This window comes from Podarcis gaigeae (genome assembly GCF_964106915.1).
Source record: "Podarcis gaigeae genome assembly, chromosome: 11".
NCBI classification, from domain to species: domain Eukaryota; kingdom Metazoa; phylum Chordata; class Lepidosauria; order Squamata; family Lacertidae; genus Podarcis; species Podarcis gaigeae.
The window spans coordinates 38,689,632-38,705,355 of record NC_139687.1 but is presented as its reverse complement, the minus strand read 5'-3'; the positions used below and the strand labels follow the sequence as shown (position 1 = coordinate 38,705,355).

General features: G+C 40.1%; 2 protein-coding genes across 10 annotated transcripts in view; one reads left to right on the top strand and one right to left on the bottom strand.

Annotated features, from left to right (window-relative positions):
- The window catches only part of SREK1 (splicing regulatory glutamic acid and lysine rich protein 1), a 28,099-nt gene extending 24,974 nt beyond the window's left edge, over positions 1–3,125 (top strand). For all 8 annotated transcript variants that reach the window (XM_083703470.1, XM_083703469.1, XM_083703468.1 and 5 more), the window contains one exon: positions 1,001–3,125. In XM_083703470.1, coding sequence (XP_083559596.1) covers positions 1,001–1,150 — 150 coding nt within the window. In that variant the 3' untranslated portion in view covers positions 1,151–3,125. The remainder of the gene's footprint in view (positions 1–1,000) is intronic.
- Positions 3,126–5,110: 1,985 nt separating this feature from the next.
- LOC310827444 (interleukin-6 receptor subunit beta-like) overlaps positions 5,111–15,724 on the bottom strand; it is a 64,598-nt gene continuing 53,984 nt past the window's right edge. For both annotated transcript variants that reach the window (XM_083703511.1, XM_083703512.1), the window contains 8 exons: positions 15,383–15,599; positions 14,839–14,994; positions 12,873–12,992; positions 11,738–11,890; positions 10,804–10,947; positions 9,669–9,765; positions 7,441–7,522; positions 5,111–5,794 (listed from right to left, as the gene is read on the bottom strand). In XM_083703511.1, the coding sequence (XP_083559637.1) occupies positions 5,318–5,794; positions 7,441–7,522; positions 9,669–9,765; positions 10,804–10,947; positions 11,738–11,890; positions 12,873–12,992; positions 14,839–14,994; positions 15,383–15,599 (1,446 nt within the window). In that variant the 3' untranslated portion in view covers positions 5,111–5,317. The remainder of the gene's footprint in view (positions 5,795–7,440; positions 7,523–9,668; positions 9,766–10,803; positions 10,948–11,737; positions 11,891–12,872; positions 12,993–14,838; positions 14,995–15,382; positions 15,600–15,724) is intronic.

Here is a 15,724-nt window from a genome sequence, read left to right as displayed (position 1 = left end):
TCTCAGTAATAACCCCCTTCCTCTAGAACTCTTGTGGAACAAGATATCTTAGTGCTGGTGTTTAGGAATATGAGTAGCTGATCTAGTTTGTTTCCATCCTTTCTTTGAACTTGAGGTTCTGGCATGGGATTTCTGACTGAGATACAAAGAACTACTTTGGGACATGCCTAGTGGAACCTCATTTTCGTTTGTTGCCATGGTGTTTGTGGTAGGGTAACTCCACATCATAGGGTTTCATGGCAAGTAACGTTAAAGAAGCAGGTATGAGTATAGCTAGGTATTTTCTGGGAGTTCAGCAAAGGAAATGCAGAGGTTACTTCACCTAGTTCCTAGACATGGGTTGGAGAAAAGAAGACCCCCTGAGAAACTTTATCCTAGTTTTGGTGGATCAGGAAGATACAGCCTCCTGGTCCTTCTGATAGTTCAGGATACTAAAAGGGCCATCATTTCCAGAAACACAGATTTGCAGAGCTGGCCTAGACCTCAACACTCCTGTCTCTTATATTAGACCTTGGTCCTAGGACTCGCCAGTGCTTGTTCTCCTCTTCCTCTTTCTGTCAGAAAACCCAAGCTCTATTTCAGTGATTGAGGGCTACATCCTATAGGTCCTCTTGTCCTAATAAGCTATCCTTTAGTTTCTCCCCCGTTGTATTGTTTATCCTCCAGGATTTGCTTTGACCATCGCTCTGTCAGCAATGCCTGATGCCGTATCACAAACTGCCTTTAAAAAGTCTTTTGAAACTAGAGGAGCACCGTGTCATATGGGGGTGGGGAAGAGGCTTCATTGAGCCTGCAGAAGTAGTTGTGCAATTTTTTATACACAGACAGTAATATTTTAATCGAGAAGACAGATTTGGCTGCTCATATCTATTCTTAACAAGTGGGCATCTTTAAAAATAAAATGCTATAACTAAAGTGATATATACTAATCTGAAATGTATCAGAACGTTATTACGGTCTTTTTATTCTACAATTTTTTGCTTTTTAAAACTTTGTGCAGGATAAAGATCTGAGTAAAGAGAACCAGAATTCTGAAATTGACAAAATAGAAAAGGAAGACACACCTCCTGCAGAAGAAGTCAAACTACAACAGAATGGGAACTGCCAACCAAATGAAGAAAACATCTCAGTTAAAACAGAAGATGTGTAGAGGACTGAATGGACCTCTGACCCAACTCTGGAAAGAGACAAAGCTTTTCCTCCCCTCCCCCACAACCCACCAAAAGAGGATAAAAATTACCAAGCAATCAACCGGACATGTTGTGTTGTGCTAGCAGCACTCCGGGTTCTTTGGGTGGTTTGGTCAACTTGGAGATGAGCAAGAAGCAGCACTGACCAGTGGGATCTGCTGCAACAAGAGCCAACAGCATTGGATCTGATCATCTGTAGGAATCCATGCATTTCAGTGATAAGACTGGTTGACAGCTGTTACAAATAAGTGGAAAGCTGTAATCTGTACTACCCACAAAAGTTGCTGGGTATGCTTTCAAAGTTGTTAAAATATTGGTAGTTTGAATTTTTTTGTTTTGCTTTGTGGGTTTTTAAACTAAACTCAATGTGATATGTTTTGATAATGTGCTTGAAAATGGTGCAGAGATACACATGCTTCCCTTGTTGTTGTACATGACAGTGATGACAAGTTTTATCCTAACACAGTTTTACAGTTATTGTGTTTATGCCCACAAAGGCAAGTGAAGATTCTTTAATTTGTTGCTTGTGACTTTCTTTTTATATTTTTAAGTAATTTCCTTATAAGACTAAAAGCTTTCTCTTACTAGTAGTTGATCAATGCATGCTAATGTTCAGATTCTAGAAAGAACGGCCATGTTTATACTAGATTTCCATTCTTCCAACTATAAGCACATCTCTGTGGTAATCTCCAAACAACTGGCTTCATTTTGAGCTATATTGTAGTGTGTCCAGTCACCTGCAAATAGGACAGATTCCCATGACAAGATTGTTTTGTTTTTGAGTTGGGATGGGATGTGGGAGCACAAGCTAATGCTTTAGTGCCTTCTTTGAAACACAGAATAGTGATTCCTAGGAATCACATGTTATTTAATTCCCTCTTTGTCTAATCCTTTATCTTCTAGATGGTTCTATCACAATAGTAGGTAAGCATCTGAGAGGTCAGCCTTGTGTGTACTTGGTGGTTATTTGATAACAGATTGAAGATACGTTTAAATGGAAAAAAGGGTCATAGCTGAAATCAAGATTCAAGGATCATCATATAGTAGACGTGGCCCTGTCTGCAATCCAGTTATCCTATAAATTAACTATAGTGTATGCCAAACTGATGAATTGAACAGTTCTAAGTAAACGTATATCATAACCGGTTTGTGGACTGGGTATCGAAATCAAAAGTGCCCTTTTAAAATAGTTATCTTCTGGACATTTTAAAGAGTTTCTTCATTTCTAACATCAATTGTGAAGCATGACAAGTTCTCCCTGGAGAAGACATAACCACACAGATTCCTGTTTACTTGTTGAAAAATAGCCTGTAAGAGAACAGCACCCGACAAATGCAACTCCTCTCTGAATTCATTTCAGCATTGTAAGATTGACAACAAAAGGTTGTACCCTAAGATAAGATTACACTAAAATCAAGAAGTGTGTTGAATATAACATAACACAATCAAATTGCCTTACCTCACGGGAAAGAGATGGAAAAGCCAAGTAAAAACTAGCTTTCATTTTGTGTTCTCTAAATTGCACTTAATGCAAATGTAAACCTTTTATGGTAAATGGAAAAATTAAAACATGCTGTAAGGAAATGAAGCCCATTGATTGTGACTCTGCTTTAATAGCCCATTGTTTTTTGTTATAGTCAAAAGTTTTTTTCCTCTCCTTTTGGCCTCTGTGTACATTAAAACTATAGTGAATGCTTTACCATGTAAAGTATGGACAGTCATTTTTTTGATGTTTAAGCCACATGAAGTTGGCTGGCAAACAGCTTATTCTGATAATAAAGGAATGACAAATCTCATATGCGTCTTGAAAGACTGAAAGATTGTGTCTTGGAACAACAGCTGTCATATTTATGATGTGTAAGTAGCATAGAGTAAAGATTGTATACTTGTTATCTTTGGTACTATCACTAATAAAATTAAGTATTTTAGAGGGAAGTTATTTTTTGCTCACTTTTTAAAGGAATGCCTGAAAACGGATTGTTTACTAATGGAGCTAGTATTTTGACATGTGTGCTTTGCATTTACAGTGATAGCAAAGATGAAAAAATCTGGAGTATTGAGGAAGTGTGTGTGTTAAAAATGATAAAATATCAACATAAAGTAATGCCAACATTTAACATGCATAGAATTCAAGTTCCTCACATTTATTGTCAAGACTGCTCCTATTCCCCATTTGTAACGGTCTGGGGCTGTGAAAATCCTTATAGTGAGTTCATTGCTGGGGCAAGTTTTGAACTGCATTCTTCCTGGCCAGCCTACAAGGAAATTCTTTTAACTTAAATTGTGTAAGAACTTGCCACTTAGCTTGGTGGAACTTGTTTAAAGTATCTTGAGTCTAGCAGAAGGTCAGAATTCAGGATCCTGACTATAGTTTTTCTCAGTGCAAGATATACAGAGTTCTACAGTGTATACCATCAAGTTAAATAAGAGAAATTAATTTGCTAATTAGGCTTTTTTTTTGGGGGGGGGTGATGTATATTCCCTTTCTCCTCATTTCCAGAAGCCTATCACCAGTAAAACTCCCTGCCTCACAATCTGTCAACTCCCATCTTTAAAGAATGCCTATGATTTATTAGGTAGAAGCATCTGCTTAATAAAATAATTAGCCTACTTTTAGCAACAGGTAAGAGAGAGATGAGGCAGCTGGAGCTATCTTATGGGCTGTACCGTTTTTTGAAAGTGAAGATGCTTAGTTATATTGTAGAGATAAATTCACTTGATTCATTCTAGATTGTATTATTCTCTTTGCTGTATAAAATCAGTACACAAGATGGCAACATATGTACAGAAAATTATGACTATTCCGTATATAAATTACTTGTATAACCTGCTTATTTACCTATTGTTTCTTAATCAAATCCTTATAGTCACTGCTTCTGCCCACATTCAAAAAAAAAATGTGAGTGCACAGACAGATTGCACAAGACAGAACACATTATAATGTACGTGCAAATGTACATGCATGCAAATTACCACCATGAGGAGGCCTGGAGTCAGCTTTGCCTGCTGAACAGCACCCTGAAGGGGGAGAAGGGGGAGCGACTCCACCTGCAGCTGATCAACCTTCAAGGACACACAGGAGAAGGCACTGATGAGAACCAGCTGGCTTCAGCCTTCTTAAGCACAGCTTCCAGCAGCAGACAGAGGATGGTAACAACGCTTGTAGTTCCTTGCTGCTTCCTGCTTGTCTTGGCCCTTGAGCTCATGATCATCAGATACCCTGGACCGCCAGGCCACACAGATTGCTGGTCACCCAACTCTAGGACTGGACCTGACTTCGGATGCTGACTCTTCCTCCAGGCAAGTACACCTCAAAGACTTCTGGTTGACTGGCCTCCCACTCCACTGAGCCCTGCATGTTGTTGCTCAGCAACGAGACTAGAACAGGCTGCTTGACATTACATAGAGCAAAGCACTTGGTACCTTTCTGTGTGGCTCAAAAAAAGTGAGCCCATCCAACCATAATTCTCCCAAAGGAGGAGGCACGAGGGCTTAGACAGGGTCCTAGAGTTCTCCCGCCTCCTTCCCAAAGCCTAGTTAGCACACAGATTTAGAAGGAAATGGGAAGACACTAGGACCCTTTCGGAGCACTCACACCTCAAAAAATATTAATCTGTATGAACAGAAGTTATGTTCTGATTTGTAATCATAAAATACACCCCAAGGATTAAATGCAACAGTGTTATGTGCCGCCTGTTTTTAGAAATCACATTGGAGGGATTGCCAGAATGGGGCGTGTTGAATTTTCCAACTTTCAAATTCCAAAAATGAAGGGTGCTGAAAAGTTGCAACATGACTTGGGAATTCAAAAGATATTTTGGTTAAACTGATATAATTTAGTTTTGCTTGGTAAGTAACTACAGTAAAATATTGACATTTTACGTTTTTTATGGAATTTCTAATAATTTTAAACTTGTGTGAAACATTGTGCAAAATTGCATAAAAATCAAAACTGCAAACTTTGTAGACTTACCTAAACGTCCAATCAAAAACTAATAGCAGATTTTAATCCCTCATGCCAATAACATATTTTTAGAACCCTCACTGAATATACTTGCAAAACTTAAGTTTCACCCCTAAAATGACATGTCCTACTGCCAGAATCTGTCTTTTAATTGCTGTTCATCTCAACAAGGTAGCTCATGATGATTTTGCTCAAATTTTGACCTGCTTTCTAAGGACAAAGTTGCTGGACTAAGCATCCCCTGACTTAGCATTAGAGGATTTTGAGCAGTGTGTGCTGCTGGTTGTCTTCTTGAATTGTTGATCAACGTCCTCTCTAGATGGGCTGCTCCTTTGGGGAGATGTGTTGAGAGCTTCTGCATGGCTCTCTGACTGACAGCCACACCAATATAATCAGTGTGAACTCCAACCTTTCCCTTCTCACTGCTGCTGACTTGGTCAGGGATTTTCAAAGGATTCAGAGTAGTGTCCAGTATTTGCCTTGCAACTGCTTCAGAATGGTCTGTGGAAACCATTGTAGCTGTGCCTGGAGAAAAGGACCCTTGTCTTAACAGTGTCTCTGAATCGTCATCTACCACATAAAGCTCATTGGCTTCATTATATGCTTGTGACGGAGTCTGTAAACTGGGTCGCAGAAGAACCTGCACATAAAACACAGTTGAAACATAAGACAATGCATAGTCTTGTTACGGTTTTGTTTGGTTCCTTACTATGACCCCAATTGAAAAGTGCACTAAATGGTAAATGAATTCTTTCATATCAAAGTTAATTTTAATGAAAAGCATTTTCATATGATGAAAATGACCTGACTACCTACTGGTATTACTCTTATATGGTTATACCATGGGTAGGCAAACTAAGGCCCAGGGGCCGGATCCAGCCCAATCGCCTTCTAAATCCGGCCCGTAGATGGTCTGGGAATCAGCGTGTTTTTACATGAGTAGAATGTGTGTTTTTATTTAAAATGTATCTCTGTTATTTGTGGGGCATAGGAATTTGTTCATTCCCTCCCCCCAAAAAAATATAGTCTGGCCCCCCACAAGTTCAGAGGGACAGTGGACCGGTCCCCCTGCTGAAAAGGTTTGCTGACCCCTGGGTTATACCATTCACCCATACATAACAGAATTCTCCAGTAGGGACTAGGTGAGCTCATTCACTCCCTGTACTATATTATTGTATACTGTACAGTATATACTGTACTATATTAAGCAAACTGAATTAATCTTCCATTGTCCCCTTCAATGCAGCCTAGGTTTCGCCTTCCCTTTCTTGTTGGCCTATAATAATAATAATAATAATAATAATAATAATAATAATAATAATAATAATAATATTTATTGTTTATACCCCACCCATCTGGCTGAGTTTCCCCAGCCACTTTGGGAGGCTCCCAATCAAGTATTAAAAACAGTACATCAATATTAATTTAGGAAATGCATAAGAAGTGATTAAGATGGAGGATTATCAGAGGTGCTGATGGAAGTCCAATAAGATTGTATTTGTGATAAACTGTGTGGTATGTTTTATAATTTTATATGATAAAAACCAATAAAAAATATTAAAATAATAAAAAAACAATAAAAACCAATAAAATAAAAACGGTACAGCAGAGCTGGCTAGAACCATTTTAACTTGCAGTGTTTGCATAAAATCAGATGTCAAAGTTCAATAGACAACATATACAATTTTTCTTTTTTAAAAATGTAGGCTTTTATATACCGATTAAATAAACTCAGCAGCTAAAAAGATGCAAAAGCTATAATTGCTTTGGGCAATGGCGCATGGGTTAGGAATCAACCCTTATGTGAAAATGACCCCAGCATGCTGGTATTTTCCTGTATTTATTATAGCCTTTCTGTGTGTGTACTCCTGTAGGTGACTGCATGGGAAAATAAATTTATGATCCAGAAATAAAAGCACAATAAAAGCCCTGCTGTATGAAAGGCCCATCTAGTCAAGCATTCTGCTCTCACGGTGCCCAACAAGGTCCCTATAGGAAGCCAATTCAGTGGGCAGAGATCCCTAGCAACTAGTGTTTAGAGACATGCTATCTCGCACTTGTCTGGTGTTTGATTGCATTATAACACTGGTTTTAACAACAACAACAAATTTTTATTTATACCCCGCCCTCCCCAGCCAAGACCGGGCTCAGGGCGGCTAACAACGAAAGAGCAACCTCTTTTTTCTTTTCTTTTTTACCTTTTTGCCTTACCTATAACAGAAACATATACAGAGAGGTAGGTAGTAATAAATGGTAATGTAACGCTTTAAAACAGTATTTGCATACCACTGGTGTGGTTTTCTCCATACTCAGCAGAGCAGCGCTATATTTTGGATTTGGTACAGCTGGCCAACATAGCTTTCTTGATCTGTAAGGACAAATTTTGTTTAAGCTTGTAAGAGCATAGTCATTTATTAACATCTTAAAAGTTGCCCAAGCTCCATTCTGACGTCTATATTGGTCAGATACTTAACGTTCACCCACGACTTTGCTGGTCATCAATACACCCTGTTGCTTGGCTACTGTTTTTACTGTGTTAAAGTTTAATTAATTGTTTTCATTGTGTTGGTATTTATGAACTATAAACCACTCTGGAATTTTTGATGATAGGCAGTTTAGAAATGTTTGAAAGAAAGGGGACGGAGTTGGCAGAAATGGGGTCAACAACAGCCTTTCTGCAACATTTGTACCAGGATTTTTGTGTGGTGCCCTGAACAGTTGAAAGGCTAAGGGCAGTTTTAACTGCTTTTGGTAACCATTTATGTGGTGGGTGGGTTTTGGAAAAGAAACCCAAAGGGAAGAGGAAAACACAGTTCTCAAGCTTGAAGGAGAAAATAGAGTAATTCCCAAATAATCACTCAGAACAAAAGAATATTCTCCTTGTCAGGCAGAAGCAGTGGCGTAGCGTGGGGGGTGCAGGGGGGGCCGGCCGCACCGGGCGCAACATCTGGGGGTTAGGGTTAGGGGGCGCAAATCCACGGGTTAGGGGGTGCAAATTACTTGCCTTGCCCCAGGTGCTGACAACCCATGCTACGCCACTGGGCAGAAGAATCCTATGAGATGAGGGAGATGATCCATGATGGGGTTATTGCTCCTTCCTAAGATCTTGTGGCTTTTTAGCTTCCTATCCCTCTCTGCTTTTTCCATCTAAAAAGTTTAAAAAATAAAGGGAGAGAGTATGGTGTCCAGGGAAGAAGGGGGTTTGGGGTTCAGCAGAATCAAATCCTCTCCTGACCAGCCATAGAATGGTAAAGGGCAATGAGGAGAAGGGACCACCCCTACCCAATGATTGCCTTTTCCACCCACAAAGAGCTGGACCTGCTATTTCCTATAATGCTCTCCATGACTGCACCCTAAATGGTCAGTTCTCTTTATATATTACAGCTCTTTTCTTTACAGAGTTACACACATTTTAAAAAGGCAGGCAGTTATCTTCTCTATTGTTCACTAAGGAGTAAAACCTACTTCTGGTTTCCAGTGTTCCACCCAAAGAGTACAAAGAACTATTACTTTATTTATTTATTTCATAAACTGAGGCAGGGGAAACACAACCATACATCAAAACATGCCATAGTTAAAATAGTAAAATATATTAAAACTACACTCAGTCCCTCGGGCATGCATTTATTCTAAATGTTATTTAAATGTTCAATTTTTTTTTTAAAAAAAGCTTTCAGTAAACTATTTTTTTAAAAAAATATTTTAAACAAATCAGATGATTTGCTCTTACAGACCCGAATCTCCAGACCAAAGGTTGTTCTCAGCAAATAATTTACTCCTACCTGTCACATTATGGTGATTTTCACATTTCATGGCTTTAAGGAATAGGCAGTTTATAATTTGCTAATGCCAAGTGCTTTAGAACCTTTATATTTCTCACTGTAGGTCACTGTTACTTTTTGGTCAGTATTCTGTTTTTGTTTTTATTTATTAAATTTGTATATTTCCTGATACCCATAGATCTCAGGGTGGTTTCATAGAAGGGAAACATAATGAGAGTGAACTGACAGAGGTATAGTAGATGACTCCCTGAAAGACCCGCTCCAACTCTCTAACCACCAGACAATATTGGCTCTAACCATGTTGCCTAATTGTGCTTAATAAGTAACACAAGGTAAAGGGACCCCTGACCATTAGGTCCAGTCGTGACCGACTCTGGGGTTGCTCTCATCTCGCTTTATTGGCCGAGGGAGCCGGCGTACAGCTTCCGGGTCATGTGGCCAGCATGACTAAGCCGCTTCTGGCGAACCAGAGCAGCGCATGGAAACGCCATTTACCTTCCCGCCGGAGCAGTACCTATTTATCTACTTGCACTTTGATGTGCTTTTGAACTGCTAGGTGGGCAGGAGCAGGGACCAAACAACGGGAGCTCACCCCATCGCGAGGATTCGAACCGCCGACCTTCTGATCGGCAAGTCCTAGTCTCTATGGCTTAGACCACAGTGCCACCCGCGTGTCCCTTAATAAGTAATATAGGCTGGATGAAAATATGCAAGGCAAGGAAACTCTCTTACCTTTTAAGTATCAGGGAACAAAGCATGGCAATGGCAGCCATGGTCACCATGAGGCCAAGACAGAGGCCAGCCACACTTCCTTCAAACTCCCCAGGATCTGATGATTGGAATGTTCACAACACTCGTTTAGATTACATATTGGAAAACAGCTTAACAAATATCATTTGACAATTGAACCATTTGCAAAGAGGGCTAATGGAACCTCCTTTACAATTTTCAAGGAGGCCTCTAGAGAGATGTCAAGCTAAATTTTGCAGTGTGAAGTGCTTCTGTTCAGTGTTCTAGCTATCCCACTCTAGCCAGCCAGCCAGAATCCTTTGGCCTCTGAGCACACCCAGTTTTTACTGGGCTGTTTTTTTGGGGGGGTCTCTCCTTTTGGATCCCCCCAGACTTGCTGATCACTCTCTCTTGCATGCGATGCTATTTTTGGATACAGAAGTAACGGAACTCACAGCCTGAGCAGTGGAAACAGAGGAGATTATAAATATGTCCCCTAGCTAGAAAGCTTTTCAGGGTCAACTTCCCTCTGTCAGCATAAATGCCTATTCCTTTGCATCCCATATTGTGTCCTAGTCAATTAAAAATGAAGAAGAAATATTTTCCAAGGGATCCATTTGTGCTGAATGGGGGCTTATGCTTATTATGACCACACCTGCCTGACTCTTGTTTGTGGCTGCTGTGGGTATAAATCAAATGGGTGCAGCTCTTCTTTCCTCCAGGCTAAAATTGAGGGTATATACTAATAGGAATGCATAAATAAATGCAGTACTTCCCCATACAAATAATTCAGGTAGAAATGGAAGGACTGACTACTTCAATGGTCATCTAGGCTGAGGTGAGTGGCATTTCTGCTTATGTTATATGGGGACACCTATTTGTTCTGCTGACGCTCCCACTCCCACCAGCCCTCTGTGCCACATCCTAATCTGCTACAGAGGTAATCTCAGTCCTTGGGAGTTGCTTTGGGAATGGGGCAGAGAGTTTAAGTGCTCAGCAAAAATGGGGTGCCCCAGTATTCATGAGAGGAAGTGGGATTAGATGCCACCTACTGCTTTAATTGTTTGACACTTATCCATCCCGGCAATATTTATATTGAAAAATAAAAATAAACAAATTCTTAAAACCTTTGCAATACCATATTTCAGGGTAGTAAAAATTTGTGGCTGGCTTTGAGCTCCTTCTCCCTTACTGGTGAGTCCTGAGGTCTGCACTCTATAAAGAGTTTTTGCCATAAGTCCCGTTATGAGGTACTTTTGAGTTGAAGGACCGACAGTAACAGCTGCAACACAAGAGGGAAGAAATCAAAACGCTATGACAGATCGTGAGTCCAATATTTCAATACCTCTGTATAGATATATACAGAATATATCCCAGTTCAGGCACTGAGATCATCTGTAGGAGCATCACTGGTTTTTCTCATGAGTTGGTGAGGCTTATTTGAGATAGACATGAACTGAGCCTTTAGCATCATAGACCAAGCCCTGTTGAATGCTCTTCCAATAGAAATTCAGCAGGCACCTTCTATGTTGACCTTTAAAGGTTTGCTGAAAGCACTTCTTTCCCACCAGGCTTCTGCAATTAAACACTTTCTATAATAGTTAGTTGTTCTGACTATTGGAGAAAGAACGTTCTCAGTATGGATCTTGTTGTCCCTGCCATGAACTCAGCAGGGAACCTTAGGAAAGCCACTCTCTCTCAGCCTCAACTCTGCATCTGCAATATGGAAATGAGAGTACATGATCTGCTTTACAGGACTGTTGTGACATTTCTCTGAAGAAATGGAGGAAGTGCTTTGAGCATTCAAAGGTGCCACGGTAAATGTGTTGTTGTTGATAGATAAAGGAGTCTTGGTGACTGTAATTATATCAGTTTTGGCATTTTTTTTTACTCTGATCCAGTGATGGGAAAGTTGTCATCTTTCAAATATTATTGGACTACAACTCCTATCAGCCCCAGCCACGTGCAATTTCCTCCAATGTTTTTGAATTTAGAAACAAAATGCTGCCTTTGAGTGTGAACTAGATGAAGAATCTCTCAATGATAACGTCCAGTCAACAAAGTGACCTTACCCACAGAGAGGTTTTTCAAGATTTCGGTGTAGCGAATTCTGTAACCCAGAAGGAATCCTAAGCACTCTTCTGTAGGTATGGCATCCCATTTCACAACAGCTGACTGCTTCGTCACAACCGGAACGGTTACATTAGCTGGACCTTTTTTTGGAACTTAAAAGAGAGTCTCCAAATTAGTTGAGGGGCTTTTTTCTCCCAAACTAACTTTCCTTAGCTAGTTTTATGCATTTGCTGCCCTCTTGGACTTGCCCTCTACTGACTGGTGGACACCAAAGCTTTGGTCTGCCCCAAATGCATTAATCACAGTGGTCAGACTATCCCTGTGCAAGAATGGCCATAGTTGGTATCCCAGCTGTGGGTAGTAAAAGGCACTCCTAGCCACTGAGGTTACCTGGGCCTCCAGTGTTGAAGATGTCTCCAGGGGCATCCTCAAACTATGAACATACTCTTTCAGAGGGAGCGCAACCCCGTTCCGAACAGCTGACTGGCCCATTTCCTAGACATGGGAGCCACGCACCCACAGCGCCTGCATTTCCCCAGGGTTCAAGCTCAGTTTACTGGCCAACATGCAGTCCACCACTATGTCCAGATCATGCAACAATAAACCATGATTTATTGTGATGTCCACACTTATTCACAGTGAGAAAGCATATGCAAACTCCCATTTCCATCATTCCAAAATTCCTACCAGAGTTCTGATGCAGCAGAACTGAAGGAATATCAGGATGTTTGAAAAAGAATAGAGCAGAATAATGTTTTATGGAAACGGGGGGGGGGGGGGATATACATAAAATAATTGAATAATAATTGAATTATCAAATAATGATTAAATTGGGGAACTAACTTCATCAAATGCCCTAAACAAGTCTATTATAGTGTGGAGTATACATTTACATTAGGGTAGTTAATATGGCTCTCTCCAGGTGTTTTGGACTACAGTTCCCACAAGACCCAGCCTACATGGCCAATGGTCATGGGTGATGGGAGTTGTAGTCCACAACATCTGGAGGGCAACATGTTGGTTACCCCTGCCTTAGGTTAGTGTCCACTCATTGCAGTAGAACCCTTATGAGTACTTATTAAAAGTTGGAATAGAAACAAGAAGAAATTATATTAGAAAAATACGAAGATATACCTCCTTCCACTGTATAGAAGTAAGTCCTGGCCAACGTCCATTCACGCTTCATGAAATCCTCACACTGACAGTCAAATGCATGAAATGTTACTTTATATAACTTATACGGTTGGAGGCCATCTAGATGGTAGACACAGACATTGCCACTTGCAAATGTATAATTCATAACATAATTCTGCCACACGTACACCTGAAACCCAGGAATCTAAGAAGACCGTGCACATGAATTTGCTGGATATATGTGCATTCCCATCCACCTTCAGATAAAGCGAGTGTTCAATTGTTTAAATCAGATGGCATTATATAGCAGATGGCCTTGCTTTTCAAAATATGCTAAGCTTGCTACATCTACAAGGTTGAGATGCTGTGGGGAAACGAAAATGACTTTACTCCTGATGGTTCAAGTATGGATTTTTCTTGTTCCGGAAGCTTTAAAAAAAGCAACCTGAAGGGGATGAACATGTAATAAAAGAAGGTCAAGGAAAACAGGGGATGAATAATTGATGGCAACCTCAGATCAGATGCCTTCCAAGGTACATTACGGCTAATCCCGATTGATCTGTTTGCTAGAATCACCTGTGCGATCCCTATCAATATGCAGAAAGAGAGTGCTGCGAAACGTCCCTGAATTAGAGGTTCTTTGCAGATAAATCAGATGGTCTTCATACAACAAGCTAAGGAATTATTATTGGGCTTTGCAAGGACACATTTTCAGGAAGATGAGGAAAAGCTATCTAGCCTATGACAGGACAGTAAGTACACTTCATGGCACTAGGTGGCTGTGGGCAAAGGGAATCTTCTCATCTATGTATATTGTTGTTCTGCTGTGTCTGAAATGTATAAATCTTTCCCCCATGGCTTGCTAATGAGCAGGCACAGTGTGGGGGCTTTGAGATATCTGTTGTTTTTCATCTAACCACTATTGATGATACTTTTTCTGAAACTTGAATTCATTGTTAGTGGCTGGGATGATGAAAAGGGAAAGCAGGACAGAGCAAGAAAGAAAACAAAAGTGAATAGTGACTGGATATCCTTTGGATTCATTGAGGTCTGTGCCTTTGACTTTGGCTTTGCATATTTCATCCAATACTATGCAGGATTTCAGTGCAAGCTTCACAGAAACAGAAGATGCACAGCAACTGCACTTGCTTTCTATTATCCAGTTCTGTTTGAAAACTTGTTTCTACACCTACAAAACTTGCCAGAAATCTGAAATCCTACAAAGTCTGTTTGGGCTTGCTTGACAGATGGCTCTGACAGTGCTTGTGTTTCTGGTTTTATTATAATGCCCTGGTTTTCTTGGTTAAAATATAGCTAGCAATTTTGAAAATAAGATCCACTGATCAAATTATAAATAGCCCAGGAAAGGAGATCCACATGTCAAAGCAGGTTTCCAAGGCCATAAATGAAGTTTGCTTTCAATGGGCTTAATCACCCTGCACTGAACAGCACAGCAGAGTGCACTGCTAGTGCACATGCAGACACACACTGAGAATATGGAGGAAGTGGATAAGGAGAAGTTTGTCTCTCCTAATGCTAGAATCGGGGGTTTTCCAACAAAGCTGAATGGTTGACCATTCAGGTCAGATGAAAAGTATTTTACAAAACACACAGTTAAACTATGGAATTTGCTACCATGAAACAGAGGATAAGGTTGGCAAAGTTATTATGTCTATGTAAGTGTCAGACGTACAGTGCCTCTTAAAACAAGATGCTGGGGAATATAAGTCTGAGAGTGCTATTCTGCTCATGTCTGTCCCATAGCCACCTGTGAGAACAAAATGGGTCTTTGGTCTGATCCAGAATCGCCCCTCCTACGTTGTTATCCTGGTTCATGAACTGTTCAACATGATCAGAACCCAAGTGAAGTAGTTAACAGATTATTTATGTCTGATTATTTTAAGTGTCTAGAAGCAAACAATGAAAATACATCTGCTTGTCAGTTTTATAGAAATTGATTTAATACCTAGTCGTATCTCATTTTTCCAAGTAGAAACATGAATCTTCATGTCTTCTAATCCAGTGCCCCAGTCGATCACAATGCAATCTGAACTGTGTTTTAGATCCCAAGTGATAACAGAATAATTTTGCTGATTTGATAGGTTGAACTGGCCAGGTAAATCTGCAATGGAAAAGGAAACTATTAAAAATAACTGAGAGTGTTAAGAAAACCCAACCCCCTCTTGGACGGGCATTCCAACACATGTACTTGGGAGTCCACTGCCATGTAAACACTATTTCATCTTACAGTTTCAGCATCACATGATGTCCACAATTGGCACAATTAAGTGCCCTCAAGCTGCTGCTTCAAATGGGCTTAAGCACACTGAAACCAGCCCTGCATTGTGTCCTTAGTGAGTTCAGACAGATACGTAAGTCGGATAGAAATAGTGTAACAAGCAAACACATTGATTGAAATCCACTTATGCTGCTTCAAAACTTAAAAAAGGGAGGTTTGGTTCTTCACCATATTTTCTTTAGGCATTCTTCTTGACAGAAAAATACTCTACCTGTAGCTTTTGCAGTGAAATCTGGAATCAGGTATGTTAGTGGAGGGGATTCTCCTGCTTCATTATAGGCAAAGATTTTGATTCTGTAATAAGCCATGGAGAGATTCAGATGCACCCAGTTCTCTGTTATGCTGAGGTATGTCCGTATGTGGCGGCAATAGTGGGGTATTCTTTCGACGCTTATATTGTAACCAATGGTATTCCTGCTTTGTGTTGTCTAATACAAGCAAAGATGAACATTAAACAGTTATTATGCACTAGAAATAAAATGACATGAAATACTGCAGGCACAGTGAAAGCTGCAACCCATACCAAACTAAATTATAAAAGCATAAATTTTTG